Source organism: Melospiza georgiana, chromosome 10, assembly GCF_028018845.1.
Source record: "Melospiza georgiana isolate bMelGeo1 chromosome 10, bMelGeo1.pri, whole genome shotgun sequence".
Taxonomy (NCBI): Eukaryota; Metazoa; Chordata; class Aves; order Passeriformes; family Passerellidae; genus Melospiza; species Melospiza georgiana.
The window spans coordinates 21,788,560-21,814,477 of NC_080439.1; the positions used below are offsets into that span (position 1 = coordinate 21,788,560).

The following is a 25,918-nucleotide window of genomic DNA, read 5'->3' on the forward strand; positions in this document are numbered from 1 at the left end:
GGCCAACAGTAATAGTCCATCCCAGAAAATGAGGCAGCATGCAGCAACTGAAGAAAAAAGCAATTTGAGAAAGGAGGGTCTGCCTGGAACATGAAGGCACTGAAGTGATAAATGGCATGGAAGAATGAGAGCACACCCAGGAAAAACTGAGGATTGCCATCAAGTCAGACAGCTCCCACACAGACTGCTCTGCTACACAGTGGAACACATAACTTAAAGCAGCACAAGCTGTCTTAACACAGATCTCACTTTGACAAGACATTAAAAATAAGCATCAGTTGAAGTTCTCCTGAGGCCACAGAAAAATCAAATTGGAATTGAGGCCCTTCTGAGCCCTGAAATCACAAGGCAAAGATTAAAAGGATAAAGGCGGTTACTGTTTATTGAAGGATGCAATTATGGCAAAATGCACATGTGATATAGGGCTATGACACTTTTATAAGTTTAGCAAATTAGCATAATTGACAAGAATACCCAATTAAAAGTATAGTTAATGAAGTAATTCCCCCCTTGGTTCAGCCTCCTCCTGAAACCTCCCCTCTTTCTCCTCACATTGTTCAGGTCCACACACATGGGGAAGTAGAAGAATGGCCTTGGTTCACTGAAGAGAGTTTAGAATGGGATTCCAGGAATGTGTCTGTCTAACAAGTACTGGAAAAGTACTGAATGCTAGCTGAGAAACCATGTAACTATTCAATAGAAGTCTACAGAGCTAGGAATATATGAAAAATATATAAAAAGCAAAAATCTTTTGGCATCAGAATATGGAATACACTTGCATCTTAAAATAGAAGCAAACTCATAACATGTAGAGTACACTCAGATGAGTGCAACTTTCCTCCTCTCTGGAGGAAAGGACAGACAGGGAAGAGGTTCCTGACCAAAGGAGAAATGAATCCAGCCTTGGCAGGTATATGGGAACAACTGTAAGAATTGACTGACAATACAGATCAAGGAACCCAACTCCTCCCCAGGCACAGCAGGCAGAATTATCTCTGGAATATTTGGGGTTTCAGGGAAGAGCAAGAGCCTCAAGTTGCCAAGACCATCAATGTGCTGTGGTCTGGGCTACCAAGAGAGGCACTCTAGATGTAGTGTTTCCTTTCTCTCTGGCTTTTCTAATGCAGAAAGAAGTGTCAGACACTGCCTGCATTTGCTATGACTAAATCTCTCAACTAAAACATGAAGCTGAACAAACCTTGCTTCCCAGTGTTTATTTGGAAGCAACAATTCAGGCAGGAATAAGGGAGAAAGTGCTCCTCCTGCACAGGGGAGGGGAATCCATGCTGGCAGATTCCCAGCTAAGGATGTGCTGTAGGTAGTTGTCATCATGCAGTCCCCAGGGAAAGAGAGGAGATTTTAATTCAAGACCCTTATAGAAAAACACCCCATTAAAGTTAATGCTTGGCTGAATCATATGAAAATGTGTTCAGACTAGAATGCATCACAGATATGAAATAAACCAAGCCCAGCAAACCATAAAATCTGCTACCTGCATGGAGTGACATTGGTAGTGTTGCTGCTCCTGAAACAAAGACAGCTAGCAATGGAAAAGCACAGGAAAACATAGGGCTAACTATGCTTGATGGAAAGGATTGCATCCAGAAAACAAGTGATGCTGAAAGGCCATCTCTGGGTGACAGCTCATCCTGAGCAAGGCCCTGCTTTAGGCTCTTCTTGAGTTAAGCCAGCCCAAAGACAAATATGTACCCTGAGAAAGATAAGGCTTAGAATGGGCAATGTTAAACAGAGCAATTGAAGCACTCACCCTTTCCAAGTCTTCAGGAGGGAGAGGCAGTGACACAGCACAGGCTGACAGAGCTGAGAGGCAGGAGAAGACCCCAGGACACTCAGAACTTGTAACCAGAGCAGATAAACCACTGGGCACTTATCAAAAGGCTTTTGGCTATCAGCACATTAATACTTCATGGGGATCAGAGACACTTACAATATTTAAAACCCTAGTTGTTATAATCTTTGTATGATTAAACAGGTCACTGGCATTTCCTGCAGAGAGCTTTCTTTCAACCAGTGCACTCTGGATTATGGCAGAAGAGGGGAAAGCTGGGACCCTCCTGTGTAATCAAACCAGTGATGGATCCTGCCCTCAACAGAGCCTCTGAGCCCCAGCTCTGCAGAATGGGACCATCACACACTCAGCTTTAGCTTCCTAATCCATTGAAGCTTTCTCAAGAGAAAATAAAATTTTCCCTACAACAATTATGCTTTAAATAAACTATTCACAAGGGATGAACTAACTCAGAACATTTACATAACCAAAATAACTGAATAGCATCATCTAATCAGACCTTTCTTAATTTCTTTTAAAATTGAAGCAACTGACGTTGTATATTGCTTTTCCTTCTTTCTGCTGAGACATGGGCACACTATTATCTGTAATGAGACACATGATGCAGAAAATACATTTAAAATAACATTCCAGAGAAAAAGCCACCTCACAGATTTATTTCACAGTTGTTTTCACTTCTTAGTGTTGGGAATCAGCCTCTTCTTTGGTACAAAACCCCCTTGTCCCCAGACACCAAGCTCAGAAAACCTTAATTCATGCAAATCTCTGCAGTTTACATTCCCTGTTTGCTGACAACAGCTTTTGCTCAGTAATTTCAACAGTCACACACACACACACACACATCTGCCTCTCTGCTTGAGCTGCAGGGTGAGAATTCCTCTCTGAACAACTCCTTCTCCTTTGCATGGACCTTATTATCAACTCCCTGTCTTGTAGGGACACTTTAAGGATAAATGAATTGAAATGTGTGAATTCTGTAGGAGTTGTGGCCATAGAAATCCCACAAACCAACCAAAATGAAAGACTGAAGGCAAACATTTTTGAGAAATTCAAGCAATTTAAAAACATGAGTGAAAGTCTGAGCATAAACCTATATACAAACACTTGTTGGTTTTACTTACTACAATTTTTCCCAACCATTTAATAAATTTGCAGAAAAACAAAGACAGGCACATGTAGCACCTTTGAAAAGCTCAGATACAGAAGTAGTTCCCCAGTATTACCTTTCACATGCATAATAAATGCTTTGAGTGCCCTTAGTCACAATCTTCCTAATTAGAATACTGATTATTATTAGTTCTAGCCAATTTCTTTGAAGTGTTGTTCTTTAAAAGACACTGAACAGAAATCCTGGCTAGTGAATAATAAGATTATATATAATGGTATTTGATCAAATAAAGTATGTCAGAAGTCTGAAAAGTACACATATTATAAGGACATGATTTTTTCCCTCCTCACACTAATTTCTGTATTTATGACTTTCTCAACATAGCTTACAATGTAAAAAAGCTGGTTTGAATCACTGTCTCTATATTATAGTCTATAAAATACCCATATATTTTATAATGCAACTGTGTATAGCAGTTATAGATACATCAGGTTTATTGCTGTAGCTCAACTTTCCTGTTTTATATTCTTTCCCCATGGGATGTGCCCAATTCTGAATGCACATGAATTCAAAGAGAATTTTAAAGATGATACTGGAAAATTTCTAGATCCTTCTCAGCAATTATGTGAATGTAGACACATATACTAAGATGCCAGTCTTAAAGCACCTTCACATTTTAACATCCACATTCCAAAGAAAATGGGTACTTATAACTTTTTATATTTTAAAGAATTAACCATCATTTAACTACAATTATACTGTTGGTCATTTAGAATTCGATTTGTTTGGATATTTTTAAAAATTCTGTTCTAAATGGGGAGTAAACAGAATTGTGTATCCCCCATCCAGCCTGGTTAGATCACAGCGTTTTTGTCACCACACAGTGACATTGACCTTCCTGTTCTCTGTGTCCCCAAAACAACATCACACCTCTCAGAGAGCAGGGCCTTGGTACAGGATTATTTCCAAGGGATCTGCAAAAAGTCCTCCAAAAATGAACCAAACCATAGCCTGTACCATCAATTTAAAAAAAAAAAAAAAAAAAACAGATAAAATTAATTTGATAGGAATATCAAATAATTTGATGCCTCACAGTGACAGTTTATGTCAAACTATTGAACAGCATTGGGTCTTACAAAAACCAACATAAGGTTCTCCACCCCCAAAAAAGAGGGCAAGGAAGAAAGGACAGAAAAGAGACCTGCAAGTCAAAGATAATGGGAACAATGTTAGCAGAAAGGAATTTTAAGTTTTCTACACAATTCCATTAGAATTTACTGTTTGCTTGCAGCCTATTAGGTAGATTGGATTATTCTGCCATTATTCTGTTCCATTTTTAGGAAAGGCTTTTGAAATGTAACATGGCAGTTACCAACTCCCCAGAAATCCCCTGTTCCTCACTGAGGAACTGAATACTCCACACCTAAAACAACTTGGGCAGTTTTGGTCCCACTGCTCAGCTCAGCAGGAAGGTTTATATTTTATTTCAGTAATTTATTGCTCTTTACCCTATCAAGTTAAGTGAACTGTCCTCACCCAAGAGGTGTCCTGGGAGCTCCTGCACTTCCTCCTCTCCACTCCAAGAATGAATATCATAGAAACCCTTCCCCTACAGACACACAGCCAACTTGTGCTTTTTAGCATCATGTGGGAGGTTGTGCATAAAGAATTAAAGGAAAAGTTCCTTTCAGTCTTCACTGGCATTAAGAATAATGCCTCCTACCCTACTTTCAGACTTTTGTACCACAAACACAAGTTGTACTGGCCTTTGTTTGCTCAGTCTAGCTCTCTTCTAGTTTATTAAATTTGTTATCTAGAGCAACAGCAGAGACTGCTAGTTTTAATCCACCTGCAGGGAGTGTCTTCTAGATCCTTAGTATTCTACTAATTGAGCAATAGAAAGGGACATAATTCATATTTGTTTAAAAATTTATGAATAATTTTCTCTTTTTACACTTCTAGAATCGTAATTTCTTCCCAGACAAAACCTCTTGTAACAGGACAGTTTATATCTGTGACATCAGGAGGTTAAGAAACAATAATAATCACTAAACACTAATGAAACAGGTGTGGGTAAACAAATTACTTTCCCCAAGATTACCCAGAACAGGTAATCAGTGTTTCCATAAATGAGTTTAGAATTTGTATATGCTCATACCAAACTTATACCAATCAGTGAACAGTTTGAATTCTACAAAACCCTAATGAACTGGCAAAATAATTTAAATTTAATGCTGATTGTGTGTTTGCACAGCTTGGTAATGGTAAATGCACTGCAAGAATAATGAATTAAAGTTGCTACATATGTAATTACCATTAAAGTGAATTCTTTACACCTGTCGTAATTCAATGACAGTATCTTCTGCAAGGGCTTGCTTATGGCAAGGAGAAGAAAAGCAGCTGAGTTCCAGTGTACCTGGGAACTGGGCATGAAGGGTGAAGTTTTTAGGTACCCACATGCTAAATTTAGAGGGATTGTTAAATTCTTCAATCCACTGAGGCTGAACAACTCCCAAAGCCGAAATGTTTTGACCAGAACCAAAAATCACAGAGCTGAAGATGCTGGCTAGTTTAGGTCTGTGGTGTCAGTTTTTTAATCATTCAGTATGATCATGCTAGAGTTTACCACCACTGTAAAGATACCTCTCCTTTTAGACATATTTTCTTTTTTCTAATTCCTTAAGTTATTTTTGGGCTTTCTCACTACCTATACCTACTCAGGTTATTTGTGCTGTAAAACATATCAGGACAAAGCAAGTCTGGCTGAGACCAGTATCTGTACCATGTTAAAAGCTGTTTAACATTCTCTTTGTGAGAACAACAACAACAAAAAAATCAATTAAATATGCACGTTTCACAATTTTCAATCATAAGACACAGTTAAGTCATATCTAGACTGACCATAGTTAATTATCAACACTAAGTTATTTTAGTATGTAAAAATATTACTAAAATGTCACTAATTTTGCTTAATCAGCATCCAGATATTTTAACTTAGCACCAATTTTATGCACTTAATCCCCTATTTATATCATTAAAAGCACCTCTGTGATGGAGATCACCTATGTGATAATGCTTTAGATGCAGCACAATGCTTTAGTGCAATACAGCAGTGATTATTTCTACTTAAAAAGTTACTAGTGATCTTAAAAATAAATTAGAAAGCACAGAGCTAGCTCAGAAGAAATGACAGAGAAAAAAGGGCAGAAAGTGTCAAAAGAGAAGATATACCACATTAAAACTTCCAACACCTTCTTATTCCAAATAGTGAATGCTTAGCAGTAATGCAGCTGAATTCAAGGACCAAGGTTTTCCTCACAGTTATATTATTTATGAAATGCAGACTGGATTCCACCTTGCATTTACTTATCTACTAAAATTCTCATTGCTATTTATGATTTCTTTGCATGTACTTATCAGAGAACTAAAAGGAAGTTTTTTTAATTGCAAAAGGCGGAACCTTTTTTTTTTTTTTTTTTACATTACCTGTAAAGTAGCTGGGACTAGATGTTCTTTTCTGTTAAAAAATTAGCCAGCCTACTTTGAAAGCAGCAACACACTTGCTTTTCATTGACAGAAAATATTTATTTACAAGGGCATTTACATTTAATGATAAGAAAATATGTACAAGAAACATTAAAAAATGAACAGCAATTGTAAGAAAATCTCTCATGCTTCATAACATCAACATCTGCCAGGAGCCAAACCCCCACTCCCTCAGGAAGAGTGTCCCAGAGTTTCCTACTGTTGGTTTTCTGGCACCTTCCTCAGAATCCCTGGCACTGGATCTGATAAAATCTGCATTGCTTCTAAGGAGGGCTGAGTGTCTGGAGCCCCAGCAGGGCTGAGCAAGGGGAGAACAGAACAGGGGTTCTGTTCTGTGAACAGGGGTTCACAGCTGTGCCCAAGAGTGGAACAACACTGGTCCTTTGAGAGCAGAAGAAACATCAACTCAACAGATGAGAAATTCCATTATTTTTTCAATCTGTCTGCAGTTTTGATAGCTTTGTGGCCTCATATCTGGGTACAGAATCAAATTGCAGTATTGTTTTGTAAAAACAGACCAAAACATTAAAACCTTCCCAGGCAAGTCCTCCAAAAATGAACCAAACAAGTGTTTTGGAGTCTGCCTATAGCCTGTACCATCAACTTAAAAAAAGCAGAACCAGAAAAAAATTAATTTTATAAGAATATCAAATAATTTGAAGCCTCACAGTGAGAGTTTATGTCAAAGTAACCACGGAACAGTCAAAACACCCACTTGTATTTTATGAATCAAGAATGAAGTGAGGCATGAGTTACAAACTGGTGCCTGAAGCTTCCAGGACGTGATGGGATTTTAAGATGAACTGAACCTAGAGTAGCTTCAGTGGGGTTTTCTAAACACAGCCCAAGAAACTAGTTCTGGGCACTAATTCCTGAAAATGATGACTTGGTGTGGTTACCTCCTGCCAACAGGGAGCCACAATCCCCACCTTTCCACCTCTGTGACACTTGAAGTTTGATAGTTTTACTGAAACTACAGTACATAATGCTAAGAAGGAATGTCAAAACCACAGCATCAATTTAGATGTATTTTGAAATTAACTTGAAGCTAATAAAGGAACTTTGGTGCATCCCAAAATTCAGCCTGGCAATTTAGTTAACAGAGGGGAAAGGGAGGAAATCAGAGCAGACACTTTACAGTTTAGTACCTCCTTGCCTCTAGCTCTCTGCTTTGACCAAAATTTTGGTCAAAGTTCTAAGTGGTAAAGTCAGAATAAGCTCCCAGCTCTGGGAAGAGAACAAAGATTCCCAGAAAATCTAAGAGTAGCCATTAGAAGTAATTTCCAGTAATTATTTCCTTTAACATCCTGCTGGATGCTCATTTGAATTCTCCTGGTGATTATGGCAGTTGCAAGAGAAAAGAACAGCCCAAATACCTAGTTTAGAGGTTAATTCAAGTTTCAAAGAAACCCCTGTGTGGCCACATGATCAGAGAATTCTCTCAGCAAGCTGCAAAAAACTAAGAAAAGTATGTGGATCTCAGTAAAAGAAGTTACAAGAAGTCTTCTCTTGATATTCCCTTATTGCCAAGTGAACCCAGACTCTCTTAATAAAAAGATATTACCCAATACAGAAGGACTACCAAAATCTTTCAGTTAACTTGATATTCTTTAACTGGAAGAATTTTTTTTCCCATGATTAAAATGACAGAGCAGCTTCCTGCCTTTTTAATATTCCTTTGAGAGAAGAACTATCACCTGTCAGTCAAATAAAGTAATGAATTTTAAAGACAGCCATGATCATCTGGCCAGACCCAGATGAACACTTGTCCAGACAGGTGCCTTTTTTTTTAAGGGACAGCACTTATACAGAAATGCTATTTTTCTTCTTGCCAGCCAAAAAATACACATAAACAATTTCTGACAGTCAGCTGCTATTACAAAATATCTTATAATTATGAGCCCACTATAATTCAAGCAAATAAATACTAAGTTTAGGCCAGAGAAGCTGGGAAAACTATTTTCTTTGGTCCTAAGGCAAAAAGTGCATGACTGCCAATACTCCCAGTATTAATAAACAGCAGCAGGCCTGGGCTGAAGTGAAGGGGCAGACAGAAAGATTATGATAGAGACTGCAGGAAAAGACTTGTGTGTCAATAATCCAATTAGCAAGTATAAAAGATCCAGGAAGGGATATGAAGACAGAATTTATTCAATTTGCTCTGTGCATTTTGCAATGCCACCAAGGCTGAGCAGAGTGGGAAGCAGCAGGTGCACTGAAATAAAGTGCTGGCAGAAAGCAGAGCACTGGGTTACAAAGCACTGCCCCTCCTGAGCAGACACAATTCTCATCTCAAGCAGAGAGGGCCAATTTTTAAGCAACAGAAATACAAAAGGGCTGAAAAATTACAGGGACAGAAACCCACCCAATGAACAGAGTACCATGAACTGAAACAGAAAAAAAATCTGGCATGTAATTATCACATATAATATCACACTACTACACAGGCATGTTTAATTTAGCTGTGATTTGGGGCTAATGAGAAAAAACACAGCAAAATTTAAAAAAATAACAATCTCAGTGAAAAAGTGTAATTGAAATGCAGGAGACAAACTGAATCTGAATAATGTTGCAGACACCTAAGACAGAGAAACCCTTCATTTGAAATTTTAAGCAGCAGAGATGAGGTCAGGCCAAGAGACAGAAACAAGGAATGTTTTCTGTCTTACTTTAAATTTCTGCACCATCTGTGACCTCATTTCCTCTTATTTTCCTGACTTTCCTGTATCACCACTACCCTCCCAGTCCTCTCCTTCTTGCCATCTAATAATTCTGAAATTTAAGGAAATCCTTTCCTCTTTTAGATTATAAAATAACACTGCAGCTCCTAAGTAAGTAGAGAAATATAATTTTTAATTCTAAAAAGAGATCCCTTATTAAACAACTGTTTTGCAGTGTGACTGTACAAGTATTTATGAAGCTGTCTAAAATTCTGTGCATGCCTATTTTAAATTCTACAAGCACATGAATGGATCTAAAACAAAGCTCTTCACATGTGACTCAGAGAGACAGGGAAAAATATGATTTTCAAAACTTACCAGGGATTTTGTGCAATAAAACCTAACAGAGAAAGGGAGAGATGTCAACAGGAAGAAATGGGATAAAACAACCAAATAATACTTAAGTAACTCAGATATATCAAAACCAGAGAGGAAAGATATGGAGAACATGTAAAGATAACATATATGGGCATGAGAAGAAAGGCAAAGGGGCTATCACCAGTTTAAGTGGGTTTTCAAGAAGAAGTACTGGCAATAATTTGTGGAAAATCCTGTCCTCAGATTCCTTTACTAACATCACCCAGAGATGTGAACAAAACAAGAGAGATGTAATTTTTAAAGTGCAGAGAAGAAAATTTCTGCTATACTACTTCTTAGTGTAAAAAAAAAAAATAAATAGGTGTGACACAGGTGTCCTATGATAACATATTAGAGAATGTTCTTTCAAGACCAGAACAGAGGAGACAGGAATCCAACACATCCCACCACATCAGGCTATGGAGAGACCAAACACTTCTTCCAACTCTCCTGTGCTTCTGGAAGTCACTGGCAGTTAGATTTTCTCACTGCTGGCCTCAAAGGATTAAAAACATCAGCCACGACATGAATATTGTTCCCCTCTGTGATGTAGGTTATAACTGAATTTGTATTTCAGTCTACAGGGACATGGACCCAGCAGCATGTTACAAATGCCCAGAATAAGAAAATGAAATTGTGCAGAATTTAGATGGAAAGAAATTGTGCAGAATTTAGACGGAAAGAATCCTAAAAGCCTACTGCAACTCTAACTGCAGTGTTATGTTCCCATGAAGTAATCAGAGCTTGAACAGGAAAAAATGTTGATTAGAACAGGAAAATTACTCCTCAGAAGCAGAAAAATCTTCATTTTCAGTGCTACACCAACAGCTCCTGGCTGTTATTGCACACCCTTCCATGCTAGCACCAGATATATTGCCTAATATTTCAAAATGAAAATTTTCCAAATACTTAAACAGAAACTTGGTTAGTCAAAAATCTTACACTCAGAGGAAAAATAAGTTAGCTTGAAGTACTTTATGAACTAAAGCTATTTTAGAGCTTTAAAAAAACTTTAAAAAATTTATAAAAAATTCTAGATAATATATAGAGCCAAAATTCCAGAGAATACATAAAAAATCAAATGACATGGACAAAATAATTGCCCAGACAGAGAATGTCCATCTATTTGCAAGTGCACACAGAACAAAAAAAGAAGTTTGACCATCTCTTCAGCAACACTGAGAAAAAAGAAACTTTTCAGTTTTTCTGAAACAATGATCTTGCCTGCAGAATTTTAACTCAGTCTTCTTTGATATGGGATGAGCACCACAGGAGGAATAGTAATACCACAGATTTTAGTTATCACTATTCTGGAAATACAATTTAAAATATTAACAAGTTATCTATGGGGCTTTTTCTGCCTGGATTTTGGAGCATTTATTATACAAAACCAGCACCACAAAAAATACCTGCCAAACTTCAAATCATCTTCATGTAAAAAATGTGGCTCAAACCACCAAAAGAAAACATCAACTATATGACCAATTTAAAATTAAAGGCAAAAAAGGAAAAATTGTTTACTGGGATGATGTGGTTCAGAAAGAAGCTTTTTCCTAAGGAATCTTTAGATTTCTCTCAGTGCTTTCTGTAGCAGCTTTTAAAAATTTTCATCTTACACACACTGAAAGGAAGAAAATACAAAATATCTTTCCAGTCTCAGAAATGAACTGGGGCCATATATGAAGCTCCAGAGACAGCTAAAAAGCAAGTGCTCTTGGGAAGATGGGAAATTTGAGGAAGGAAAGGAAGGAAAGGAAGGAAAGGAAGGAAAGGAAGGAAAGGAAGGAAAGGAAGGAAAGGAAGGAAAGGAAGGAAAGGAAGGAAAGGAAGGAAAGGAAGGAAAGGAAGGAAAGGAAGGAAAGGAAGGAAAGGAAGGAAAGGAAGGAAAGGAAGGAAAGGAAGGAAAGGAAGGAAAGGAAGGAAAGGAAGGAAAGGAAGGAAAGGAAGGAAAGGAAGGAAAGGAAGGAAAGGAAGGAAAGGAAGGAAGTTAAGCACAAAAATAATGAGGGGGAGATCATGGCCTGGCATGGAACTGATCTGTGCTCCTCAAATAAAATACCTTTTACAGTGCTGTGCGTGAGGTTTTCAGCTAAGCTGAGCAATGTGAAAATGCAGGATTTATCTTCTAGGAAGTTGGACTTTAGAAATCTTCTGTAAAATAAAATTACTGATTAAGTGAATCAGTGCTGTGGGGGAGGCAGGGAAAAAGTCACCTCTTCACTTGCACAGATAAATTTCCATACATAGTCTCATAAGCACAGACCAAAGAAAGATGACTGTCATGAGAGAAGATGGTCTAATTTCTGTTTAAGAAAGACTAGGTAAGAGCAGGGCATTGCTACTGAAGTAATCCACTGAGGAAACTGAAAAAACCAAATATATTTGTTGCCCAAATGATGAGAGTTCTGTCAAATTTACATTTGATTTTTTAATATTTCTGTTAACACAGCAACTCCGTATTGGGGAGTAAAGTGTATTATCAACCTTAAAAAGTTAACCCAAAAAAAAAAAAAAGAAGCTTTAACAGGTATAATCCCATGTCAACAGTTTATTTTCAGTGCAAATAAAATACAGTTATTGTTGTAGTACACAGAATACACCTCCATTAGGCTGGTCTGGTTTTGGAATACACACTCCCATGTGAATTATCTGGTGAGCAGCTACAAGAAGCACTGCAGGGAGAGGGCAGCAGGCTGGGAACACCTGACCCTACAAACAGGAGCTTCCTGTGCTGAGCCTGGGCCCTGATCCCCCTGAGGCAGCACTGCCTGTGCCCCTGGACCCCCGCACTCACCCAGACAGCCCTGGGGACTGAGCTCTGCAGCCTGCACGACACATCCATGGCAAAGCAGCAGGAAATATTCCTGCATCATGTACAAAGGAGTAAACCTCCCCTGAAGGTTTTGTTATTTAAAAGTTATAGAGCCTGATCATCTACCAAGTGGTTTTAGGAAGGCTTTTCTGCTCCTCTGTGAATTAAACTTTTCTTTTTCAAGGGGGATAGATTTTCAGAATTATTAGTGCAATTTATCATTTTTAACTAGCAGGTAGTTTGTTCAGGCTGACTGGAAGTAGAATTAGGACAAAACATCTGGAGAGCAGATCACATCACCTGAAGCAGCTGGGTGGCCATTCCCAGCCCTGCAGATGTCCAGCCCACAGTAACTGCAATCCAAGAGCCATGGACAGCAACAAACTGAAAAATTCATTATCTCCTCACCCCTAAGCTTGAGTTCCTCCTGTGCAAGGACTGCAAGGAGCGGAAACATCAGGGAAAACATTCTGATATTCTTCATGTCCAACAAATGCAACATTAATTTCTTTTTAATATGGCCCTTTATGTCCAATTAAATTCTAATTTAAATTCCCCACATTGTTCCCTTTCATATACCAATAATGAACTATGTTTGCTAGTTATTTGTGATAATTGCTGCTGCCAAGTATTTCTCAGAAAAATTGCCTCATGCCTACTCCTTACTTGCAGAATAAGCTGAAGTAAGTAAACTTACTTACCAAGTAAATTATTCCATCTTATAAAAAAGTTTAAAAAGAACTTCTTCAAATACCAACATTCTGTTGGACCAAGTCATTATTCTGGTAAATAATTATTGTGCAATGGGTTAAAAACAACTTGTGGAATACCCAGTAAGTCACTTCTGTGGAATAAACCCCCATGACTCAGAACCTCCTCTGAATTTCAGTGAATTACTGTGATTTGCTACACCTGTGGAAGGGATGATAGCTGACATGACAGAGTTGTGCAGGAAATAATGCAGCTTCAACCACTGCAGATGAACTGCCAGTATTTCCAGCCAAGCTGACTGGGAACAGACATCCTTGTGGTGAAACTACAGACTGAAACACCCACACTGAGTGCTCTGGGGGACACAGATTGGATAATCCTTGAAGAATCCTGTGATGCAGGGAACAGCAAATGGCAGGGGAGAGCATCAGGCAGTGTGTGCAAAGCCTGTGAGCGAGCAGCACGTGTGTTCCAGCCAGGAAGGGGTGGCTGCATCCCTCCAAACATGGCTGGCAGCACTGCACCTGCTATTTAAAGCTCCAGTTTGATGTGACCACAGGAATTCTAAATCAATACAAGCACAAAAATTCCTGATTGCATTTTTAGGAAAGCTCTGTTTAAAACTGCTGGCAAATGCAATATGTACTACAGAAATGACACCTCAACATGCTTGTGTAGGTGACTGGAATGAGCTTTTATTCCTCCACTCCTTTAGGAGCAGGGGATATTCCTGACGAACTAGGAGTAGTGTGAAACAAAGAACCTACCTTTGCTCAAAGAATAATTGCAGAGTAATTAAATGTAATAAAAAATCCTGTCTAGTTGAATTTAGCTTTTCACATTTCTAATTGTAATACCACGTTCTCACTTGTAACTCTGTGGAGAACAGGGACTTCCAAAAGGAGAATGGCAATTAAGAGTAATCCATATTCATCAATATTATCAATATTCCTAAGGGCTAAATTTAGCAAAGCAGCCAAGGGAAGGAATAATGCTTTTACAGAAAAAACCCTTTACAGTCATTTTAAGTAGGTGAGTCCCTGCTAGGGAAGCAACAAAGAGTTGTTGCTTGAAGATTTAAGGGCATAAAGCAACATCTGCAGGGAAAATTCATCTTATTATCCAACTACATCAGCTGACCTAAAATAAGCAAGTTTCTGTATCCTTAAAAAGGGCTGGTCTAACCTTTAAAAAAACAAAAACAAAACCCTACTATTTTCTCTCACTGTATCAGCTGGTCCAATTAAAACCACTATTTCTGCCTATGAATTATGTATGGGGTAAGAAGAACAGAAGGCAGACAAAGAAAAGGCAGATTCTTCTTGACCAGGCACAAACAGCAAGCAGCAACACCCAGCACTCTATCAAGCCACAGACTCACTAATCCTTAGAAAACGGAGATATCTTGTCAACAATTGGAAGTACCTAAGGATACAGAAATAGGTTTTATAGCTGTCCAGATTGTATTTCCCATGTGCAACTGTACCTTGTTCTCTATTAATTACAATTCAAATGGGAGAATTTTGTCTACGAGTTTTTTTAAAATGTGTAGTTACTCCTTTCTAAACTCGGTTGTAGTAAAAACACCAAGAAAAATCTGGCCTGCACTTTTCATGTTTTAAGACAAAACAACTTCTAAAACTAATTTTTTTAAATTTTAAGGTAACTGTTTATCTTAAAGATAAACACAAATTTAGTAACGTGCAGTCTTCTGTTAAAATGCTTAAACTCAGAAATTAAATAATTTTGGTTTAGACATTACAGTCAAGACCTGGAAGAGGTATAGGAATGAACAGGGAAATATATACTCTGTAAACCAGTTCTTACTTGAAAGAAAAAGAAGAAAAAAGATAGGTAACACCCATTTCACCTGGATGTAAAGGCTAATTTTTGTAAACACAGCAGGTCAACTTAGGAAATCCCTGGAGAAGCTGGGAATGTGATCCAGAGAAATGCAGCTTCAGGAACACTAATGCACACAAATCTAGGCTGCCCTAGTCAATGGAGTAAAGCATCTACCTAAATCACTTTTATCTTATTTTTTCTTTTAAAGCAAACCATTTCAATTTAATTGCGCATGGATTTTACAGCTTTACAACACAACCTGCAAAGTCTTTTTCAAGACTGCATAACTTTGACACATAAAAGAAAGCAGCAAATGAGTATTAAGGTGATCAAATGTGCCACTGGGACCATTATAGATGTTTATATAAAAATCATATATGCAAATGTAACAATTACATATATTTAGTGCATATATATATATATAAATAGGTATTGGTTTACCTCACTTACTACGTCAGCAGAAGCTTTAAAGATGCTGACAGCACACAATCACACCTTCCATCTTATTTACAACAAGTTTTTAATGCTTGCAGGACACAGGAAGTTCTGAAACTCCAGTGATGATTACTAACATACTGTTAGTTCCTAGGGAATGATGAAACATTTAGCATCTCTAAAGAAAACACCCACTAAACATGAATCCTTTTCAATCCACATAATGTGCATTTCCTCATGGATGTTAAAAGCTGCCAGAAAAAAAATTTTATTATTTTCAAGATCAGTTCCTTATGTCACATATGGACAGCTGAATCCTGCATCAGTAGGATTTTTGCTGGCTTTGGCAAAACAGGGGAACTCAGTATAACTCAGTACCCCAGGAGCTCTGGGTAAGTCAGGCTGGAAGAAATCTCCAAAGTCTCTTGGTCAATCAGCTGCTCAAAGCTAAAAAGTCAGAGCAGGTTACTCAGGGATCTATCCAGGTTCAGCCTGAAAACCTCAAGGACAGACACAGCACAAGCCATAGAATTTAGCAAAGCTCTCACACTCTTCTACTGCCCTAGTGAGAGAACAGGTGAAAAAAAAAGACCCTGAACATGAGATCATCTCTGCAGTGAAAATGGCCTTTAAAATGTGTTTTCCACTGGATAAGAAAAGGAGACAAACTATTTTCTTTTTTAGAACTTGTAACTTTACTATAATATTTATTTTTATAATAACATATCTGGGACATCAATGAGTTTGAACTCATTTGAACTTCTGGGGATTCCCATTAAACTTGTACTTAAGTGGGAAATTACATATGAATACCATCTCTAAATTCAATTTGTGCTACATATTTCCAAATATTAAAAAATGGTGAAAATTTCCTTTTCAAAGGAGAATGTTTTACTCTATCAAACAGCTTGGGACAAGTGCCTCCCACAGAAGGTTGGAGGGAGGGGTGGAATATCAGCTCTTCACTGAATCCCAAGATGACACTGAGACTTTTTTTAGTCCTTGAGGGTAGTGATTATTTATAAAGCCAGTAGGAATCTCAACCTCTGATGAAAAATAGATCTCAAGGAGCACTAGGCTTTATGTTAAGGTCTTTCTATCCAAATTCTGAGGGTTGTAAATGTGAATCAGAGTGATTTCTTCCTTAAATCTTCACACAGAGAAAAAAATAAAGCTGAATAAGGCTATCCTGGAGAGGAGAGAAGTCAGCTATAAAGAGAAGTTCAATTGTAAAAGCATTGTATAATTATTTAACTTTGATTTCCCCAGCATATAACAATATGCTGCTAATAATAGGATTCTGAGCTCCATTTTTTTCATCTATCCATTTTACCCTTTGAGAACTAAAATAGTTACAGTAATTACAGCAGTATTACAGCTACTAATTTATAAGGTTATTATGACTCTAGAGGTTTTTTTTTTAAAGTGATGAAGTTCAAAATACAAGATTTTAATACAATAGCTACAATATTTTCATGATCTCCATCATTCTAAATAAACAGGCAGAAGAAAAGACCTCTTGTACATATAGAAAATACACATCTGCCAGCACACACAGAAAGCTGGGTTTGTTTTTTACTAAAAGGTATTTTTCTTCCCAATATTAAGCAGCTAAGGTAACTCATTCCTCAGCTTTTTGAAATGAAAATTTGAAGTTTACCCTCCAAGATCTTGGTGACTTGGAAGAAGCACCTGTTCTACTCCTGTTATGGTTAATGTTCAGCTTTTCAGGTTCATATTTATATATGGTGAGCTCCTTTTAAAAACTAAGTTAGGTGAGCAAAATTTCTACAAATGGTCAAAATTCAGACAAAACTTCTACAAATGGTCAGAACCAGATGAAGATCACCTTTTGTCTTCAACGACAATGTAAGTAAAATGCTTGCAGTTCTTGTCTACACCAGCAAATTAAACTACAATGATACAACTATTTCTCTAAGTGGCTTTAGTTACATCTGGAACAGCTCTCACTACATAAATCCAGTGGGGCATACACAATATGAAAAATATTAAGAAAATACTGTACATATTAAAAGTATATAATTATATTAATAATATAATAAAAATAAAATTAATAACTAGCTGATGCATTGAACTGGATGGCTTATGCAATGTATCAAAACAATGTTTGGCAGAACTAGAAATATTAGGTGCTTCCACTGAGTTAATAATTATAAGTAGTAATCTAAATTGTCTGAGATAGAAGAATTGTCAAACCTTGCCTGTGAAACTTTTTATAAGACAAAAATTTTGAGTAGTTTTAGATTTCCCCTTTATAGCTAAACTTGTCATACTTACAGGTGTGCTTCTTTGAAGCTAAGAACTTAACAGCCCTAATACTTCTGAATTATAAAAAAAAACTCTCCCAAACACCTCCCTGTATAAATGAATAAAAATTTCATGACAATTACTTTACCTGCAAGACACATTTATACTTTCAACAGCAAAAATCAAAATGTCCTCCCCAAGAAGTGCTTTGTTTTCCACAAAAATCTTATCTGTGAGTAGCAAAATTAAATAACAATTTTTATTTTTACTGTGAGATAAGGATCAGTCCTTGGAAAGTTCTGGCACTGAAGTTTGTAAATAAGTCTTGAGTACATGCTTGCATGCTTTACCTACTCAGCTACTTTCTGCAGAAGTACCTTGGTCATACTCCCAGCTGAAGTGAACCAGAGCTAACCTTAGAGCTGATGAGCTGATATCACTTCAGATATTTCAGTTTTAGAGCTGTTAAATGACAGAACTTAAAAAGAAGAAAAAGCCCACATAGCTTCACAAGGACTACTAAAGAAGATAATGAATTTTAATCGGCTTTTCCTAGGTGCAGTGAGATTGATGGCATCCCTCCCTCATCAAACTGTAACAAGCTGGGCAATCACCAACCACATGAACTTCACCAAGGGCAACTGCTGGGTTCTGCACTGGGAATGGGCCACCCTGGCTGAGTGTCTGACTGGAGAGCAGCTGTGGGAAGTCCTGATGGATGGAAAGATGAATGTGAGTCAGAGGTGTCCTGGCAGCCATGGCCCAGCCATGCCCTGGGGAGCCAGGCAAGGGGGGATTGGATTGTCCTGCTCTGCTCTGACCTGGGGTGGCCCCACCTCGAGTGCTGGGACACCACAAGATAAGACATGAAGTTTCAGACAGAGTTCAGAGGAGGCCATGAGGATTGTGAAAGGTCTGGAGGGGAAGCAGATGAGGTAATTTCATTTGTTCAGCCTGAAGAGACTGAAGAGACCTCACTGCAGTCTGCAACCTCCTTGTGAGGGGAAGGGGAGGAGCAGACACTGATCTCTTCACTCTCATGACCTGTGACAGCACCCAGAGCTGAGTCAGGACAGGTTTGTGTTGGACACCAGGAAAGTTTCACCCAGAGGATGGTTGAGCCCTGGAACAGAGTCCCCAGGAAGTGGTCACAGCACCAAGCCTGACAGAGTTCAACAAGGGTTTGGACAACACTCCTGGGCTGTGAATCTTGGAGATGACCAGGACTAAAGAGTTGGACTCCATGATTCTTGGGGGTCTCTTCCAACTCAGCACATTCTCTGATTCACTCCATGTTCATCTTCAGAACAAACACAGAGCATGTTCCTAACTCTGTTCAATCAGTTGGAGTCTCTACAAGCCCTGACAGAACACAAATGTAAGAGCTATCAGGGGTACTGTTCCCACACAGATCAGCACGGGTGCACTCCTGGCACATTCTGCACTGCCCACTGGTGTCCAGGTGTGTCACTCAGACAGGAAACCCCTGCCCCTCCAGTGGCTGACCCAGCGACTCAGGTTGCCCAAAATTATTCACAAAATGCCCAGTGTGACTTGCCAAGTTCCACCACACCCCATTCTCATCCCCACACTCACATTGTCACCAGCTTTTCTCAACCCTTACACAAGCTGTTGTTGTTTTTTCATATTGACACAGCCTCCACACTTGCCTCACATTTCCTATTGCTTCTTATTTCCAGCCACCTTTCACACAGATTTATTCAGGATTCTTGTTTATCCCTTTTCTCCTGGTCTGTTATACAATCCCATTTCAGCAAATTCCCAGTTTAAATTTTGACTGTGTCTTCCTAAAAATACAATGTATCACAAGCAGGATCAGCTTTCTCATGAGGAAGTTAATGCCAGGCAGTTATGAAAGGCATGGGAATAAAAGTCACTGAATTTTATGGAAAACAGCAAGCTGTCTCCCCATGTCCCAGGGTCTGGCTGTCCCTAGCAACATGTAATCTCAAATATGAGATTATGGTACCATTCACATGATAAAACTTGATGCTAAGTGTCTCACTACTAAATCTGGAATAACACTCAGAGCTAAATGTAAAAATAACAGGAAATAATTTAAGTATGTAGAATAGAAATGATAGAAAGAAAATATCAAATGCTTTACAAGGTTTATGCTTACCTAGATGCACAAAAGCTTTTAGTGCAGTAACTGGAGGATATAAAAAGACAAAAGTTAAATAAAGAGTTTTGTTTAACTCATGGAAGTGGCATGACAAATCCTGCAAGGTGAAGTTTCTAAGGATTGACATGGATAATTTTCAGCAAGGAACTGTGTTTTTCTATTTTCTGAAGACTTCCACCACTTATTCTAAAAGAGTTTCATTTTATCTGTGCTCTCTGAGGAAACAGTATGTCAGAAAAAGAGAGTCCAGTAAAAATCTAATTAATGAAGAGCCCAATTCTGAGTATTCATCCATGTAGGACTTTATCAGAGATGAGTTACTAATATAACTGGCTTAAGGCTAATTGCACAATTTTTTTTGCTGAGAACTTTTGCTATGACAGATACTGGTGAGTAGATACCCCAGAGGCCTCCATCCTCAATGGCACCCAGCCTGCCTCCTTTTCAACAACTACACTTGTACTGAGAAAGGAAGACTGATAATACCTTAACATCAGCATTCAAATGTCTCTGTAATTTAGGATTTTCTCATTACTACCAATGTTATCTGCTTAGATGGTGTTTTTCCTCCTTCACAATCATGAGTAGGGCTGAATGACAAAGCTCTCACTGCAGGTGGGTCCTGCGCCCTACACAGATTATTGGGCACAATTATTTTTAATTCCATGTGAAGTCACAACTAATGGAAATTAAGTTCTAATCCCTCAAGTATTTATAACTAACAATCTGTAAAAAATAGTTTTACCTAATTCAGTATTAATCTGCCCCTTGCAATCAGCAGACACACAAAAGGAACCAGAGGCAAGAAATCCTAGCAATGCAGAGAAGTTCTTATGGAACTATCCTGTATTTCAGCAGCACTGAGAGCTGGCTGTCCTGGTTTCTCTGAGGTTTCTCATTATTTCTCCAAGCTTAACAGAATAGAAGGGTTACAAATATTAGTGTAAAATTTGCCCTTGGGCTCAATATAAGTGAGTATAAAATTTTCAGCTTCAGGACAATTTTAAGGGATGAAAATATTTCAAAGTTGCATCTGAAATAATCTCTTTCTTGCACAGTGTCTCTTCATTCTTGTCTCATGAAATGCCTTCACAGAAATGTGCAGTGTAACTTTTTTATAGCACAATGCTGTGATTCATGTCTTGTGATCTCCTTTACCTGTTCCTAGAGAATTCTATGTATTTCCTATTAATTTTTCAGGATTTTCAAAATACTGGTTCTAGGTAAGAATCAGAACTCTAAGACACAGTATGCTGTACACTACTCACAAAATAATGAACTGCAGTTTTTAGGCATATCAGGTGCAACCAGCTCCAAGATCAGTCTTCAACATCCTCTAATTCTCCTGGAATTGTTTTAGGAAGCAGATTAAAAGCCTGAAGCTATCACTTTATCACTCTTTTAATGGTAGTTTCTGTAAACCACCTCAAACTAGTGGTTCAGCCCCAAATTTTTGTTCAATCCAGAATACTTCAGAAATAGAAAGCCAATATAGCAGAGATATTAAGTCAATATAGCAGGGTAGTTTCTTACATCTCAGAAGGATTTTTACTTCTAACACATAGAGAAGTGGATATTTCAATGAAGCCTACCTACAATAAAGTTTTCTATGCAGAGAAAACCAATGCACTTTAATCCTGAAAGTCATTATCAGGAAGAACACTGAGTTACCAGGTGACACCTGAACACTTTTTAGTAGCCTCAAGCAAGAAATGGGATTCTTCCCATCTAATACAGGTGATATCCACCATCCTAACAAGCAGCAGCAACTGAGATTAGCTACAAGCTCAGGAAAGGGTATGAGTATTCCCACTCCAAGTCCCTGGTGCTGCTTAACTCTGAACAAAGTGCAGAGAAAGATGCTAGGGAAATGTTTGTTGTGCAATACCTTCCTGCTATGAAGCAAGAAATTGTGTACAATATTTGTAACATTTAATCTCACAAAGGTAAAGACATTTCCCAATGAGAGGAGGAAAGTGCATGAGACTGTAAGGAGCCCACCATGCACAAAGAACCAAAGGAGCAGCAGCAGGATTACTGGCACAACACGAGCAGCAGAACAGCAGGGCTCTAAATCACAGATTGTGCAAGTGATCCTGTCTGTGGAGAGAAAATCTCTCACAGATAGACTATTAACACAAATTCCTTAACAGTTCTTGTGCCCAATGCACATGGAAAGCACAGCTATTTGCTGTTCCTCAACTGATTCAGCTGCAACACCTCTCTTCCCCAGCTCAGCTTTGGCAACAGACTGATGAAGATCAGAGATCTGCAACATCAGCTGGCAAACAAAAATACCTACCAACAAAGAGGTGAGCTGGTCCAATACCAGCATTCCAAAACAGATAATCTTTTTAAGTCCAAAAATTCAAGGACTCGCCTTCTCTAGATTAACATGGTTGGTGCCACTATCAGCCAGGTCTCACTTCATCCTGAGCTTCTGTTCTGAGTAAAAACCTTGCAATGCAAACTTTCATGCAGGGATGCACCTAGGCTAGAAGATGTTCCAAATATACCTGAAATCCCAACAGCCTAAAGAAGCAATCCCCACAAAAAACTCCAGAAGGTTTTAAAAACAGGTCTCCTTACAAGAAACATGGTATTGACATACATGCACTTCTGGAATTTACTGAGTTTTCTCTCTTTGTTGAGACAAGGGGGGAAAAAGGAAAAACCTCATATAAGGGTAATAAAGTTGGAAACAGAAGTGTTGGGGTTTTTTTCTTTAAAATTACCCAATGTAGAGTTCAATTATACTCCAAGAAAAGGAAACAGTTTTAGAAATTACTTGCTTCAAGGCTAAGAGATGGATAATAATACATGTTCAAAAGTGAGGGACCAAGCTGAAGATGTAGCTCTGCTCCTCAAGTTCCTTTTACCCATGGAACTCAAGTCTAAATTAAGTTCAGGATTTGCTATTTGAGAAAAAAAACTGAAGAGATCCTTCACTTTCAGGCAGGAAGTGCAGAGAACACAAACCATACAATACATTCAAACAGCTTAAGGGGATTCATGGTACATTATTTGTTAATAAAGACTGAGAAATGGAAAAGAAAGAAGGAATAAATCCCTCAGTTATTTCGGTATGAATAGAGGTGGAAACACTTTTTCAGAACCTGTGAGCAGACGGAAAGTCTATTCACAATTGCTGTGATTTCTGCAGGCACAAACACATGGGTTATTTTGTAGTGTTAAAAATTCGATGTTGTTAGAAATGGTGCATTTCAAATCCAGGCAGAATGCAATAAAATCCTAATTACCTGTAATTGTTTGAATAAGCTAAGAAAAATCTTTTGCCAAGTCTACCATACTGGCTGAAAGATTGTTTAATGCATCACCCTATTTTAGAGACAGAAAATAGAAGAACATAACTATAAAGTATTTTAAAAAGCACGGGTTACACCATCGTTCAGAGAGCTGGGTGGAGTCATCCTCCCCGAAAGAACTATTTAAGGCAGGTAACTCAGAAATCCTGGGAATACAGAGCTCATCTACACCTCAGAATGAAAACATTACAGTCTTCCCAAGAACTCATTTCTACTGGATTCTGTGAGAGGAAGGAGAAGGAAGGAGAAGGGAACTGAGAAATCCAAAATCTATTTGTAGCCTCCTAACCCATGATGTTGTGCTGGGAATAATTAAGGAATCATGTGTTTATTAATGACCTGCCCAAAAATATTCCCAGGGATACATCAGCACAGACACATTACCCAGAATGTCACTGCTACCAGTAAAATCAGCAATAGCATTCTCATATAAATAAAGGGACATGAATGTTGTACTGTTTTTAGTTATTCACTAGATACTTTTAGCATTACTAAAAGCCATTCACGTGTATATTCTTCCAGAAATACTCCCAGCATTAACTTCATTGCAACAGTTTAGACAAAAGATCTGAGATCATTTTATTGGAAATGCTTTTCAGAGGAACAGATTATTGCCATGAAAATAAAATGTTGCTACACTATAGCCTGTTTTCCATGGCTTATTTTTAAAAGAACATTTTTTTAACATCACTAAAGCTCCTACCTATGTATTTTATTAACTGCACTCACTACCATCATCAAGATGCTGAAATTACAGAAATTCACAGAGGTAAAAGCAAGTGGTGCAAAATCAGGACCACAGCAGCTCTACCTCAAGAGAAAAGGGAGTGCCTGTGCTGTGGGGAAGCAATGACACTCAAAGCTATTTCCTCCACCTACAAGTTCTTCCAAGATAATTGGAATTATTTAAAGATGGTTCTCCAAGAAAACAAGAATTTAATCCTATTTATTTCTTTAGGGTATTAAAAATGAGCCTGATAAATCTGCATGTTCTGCTAACAAAATGCCCAAACTCCCCCTGCTGTGCCCTGGAAAGCTGTGGTAGTACAAACAACAGCCAAAGCAACATTAAGCAGTGAAAAACTGGCCAGCAAAAAGGGACTTGGAGATTGAAGAAATGAGACTCAGAACCTCTGGCACAACCCATCAAGAACCCTGGAGGGTGTCCTGTTCACCTTCACTTTGAGGAATTCAAGGGAAGTGGACACAGTTAATAAGTATCTCATGCAGCCCATGAATTCACAGGGTAAACTACAGGGAAAATGCAGAGCCTATTCCAGACAGCTGAAAGAACTGCAGGGAAACCTCAAGAATCCATCTTATGTAATTTACCACTTCCATTGTTTCTCCAGTACTCTTCAGAAGGGAAGTCTAGAATTGTTGCTTCAGGCCACTTTTAAGGAAACCATTTCAATAAACAACAGGAATAAATATTCATTTGCTCTAGTGCAGTAAGTCTGTGGAATTCTGTCTTTTTTATAGCAGCAAAGCTTATCCCAATAACTTTAATGCACTCTACAGAATTGCTTTAAAAGCATTCCTTACCATTAGAATCTTCAAATCTGTTTTTTAAAAAATGTTCCTTGTTGTTGAAAGATCATTCTGAGCAACAACATATTGACATATTATCCCTGTGAGTACTGATCTTTTTAATTAATGCATCTGAGTGTTAACTGATAGTTACATTTGACTTATAATTCTGTGTGGCAACTTGAAAAACACCTTAACATGTGAAGTGAAACTCTGGACCTAAAGGACACTGCAGAACTCCTTCAACTGCACAGCACCAATATTATCCAGAATAGCTGTATGATGTGTGAAAGTAGGAAATAAAAATAATTTCCCAGCATTGTATTTGATCTAAACAATGTACAAAAAATCCCTTTGACATGGTGGCACCAAAAATTTAATTTACAGATCTCTGACTGCATGGCAATGGCATGAGCAGTTGCACAACTGGAAGGCTGCACTCAGCAAAGTATTACAGGTCACACTTGTAACCATGTAAAAGCAGAAAGCACATGGAGAAGCAAAAGCTGAAGATCAATACCCTAAATCCATAAGCACTGATCTCCAAATAAAAGAGTAAAAAGCTCGTATTTTCTACCAAGAAAATGATGTTACCCATCAGCTCTTCCAAATAACTCTTCTGAGCATATTTAAAACCAGTCCTAGAGACTAAAGCCAAATCAAACCTGTATACCTGCAGAGACATCCTCCCAACAATCAGGGGTTTGGGTATTATTTTGCTGTGGTGTGGGGGATGTTTTTGCTGTTGTTCTTTGAGTTTAGGTTGGAGTTTGGTGATTTTTCTCCTTATCTAACAGTAGAAACAAGGAATAATCTCCCCTGCTCAATTTTATCCAAAGATGGTAAAGTTTTCAAACCACTTCCAACTTATATGAGTAGTGAAGTGTATTGTGGCTAGATGATATAAGCAGAAGCAAATGTATTCTTTATAGAATTATGTGCAAACTAAAAATTGGATATTGAGATGTATAAACTAAGAAACTATAGGATAATTCTATCTGAGGTCTACTCACAATCAAATGTTAACATACACAAGGTAACAGAAGAAAATGTAGTGCAAGTTCTGCTCTCTATAGCCTAAATAAAATTCTTTTCTCTTTCTACTTTACACAGAACACTGAAAGAAAACAGAAGCGGAGGGATTGTTATAACCTTGACAATTCTCCATGGAGGCAATCCCTATTTCCTCCACATGGTTAGTACATACCTGGAGGAGGGCACAGGATATGTTTAGGGCAGAAAGATTTCTTTGTAAAGCATCAAGCAGAACAGTCCCTATCTGTTTGAGGCCTTCCAGAGTAACA

General features: G+C 38.1%; 1 protein-coding gene across 3 annotated transcripts in view; it reads right to left on the bottom strand.

Annotated features, from left to right (window-relative positions):
• The window catches only part of WDR33 (WD repeat domain 33), a 68,756-nt gene that overhangs the window by 19,261 nt on the left and 23,577 nt on the right, over positions 1–25,918 (bottom strand). The window contains exons 8-9 of one of the 3 annotated variants that reach the window (XM_058031231.1): positions 9,503–9,524; positions 6,519–7,923 (exon numbers count right to left, since the gene is read on the bottom strand). The exons of 1 other annotated variant lie outside the window; for it this stretch is intronic. In XM_058031231.1, coding sequence (XP_057887214.1) covers positions 7,893–7,923; positions 9,503–9,524 — 53 coding nt within the window. In that variant the 3' untranslated portion in view covers positions 6,519–7,892. Of the gene's footprint in view, positions 1–6,518; positions 7,924–9,502; positions 9,525–25,918 lie in introns of those variants that run through there. One more of the 3 variants, XM_058031232.1, reaches the window with a different exon arrangement.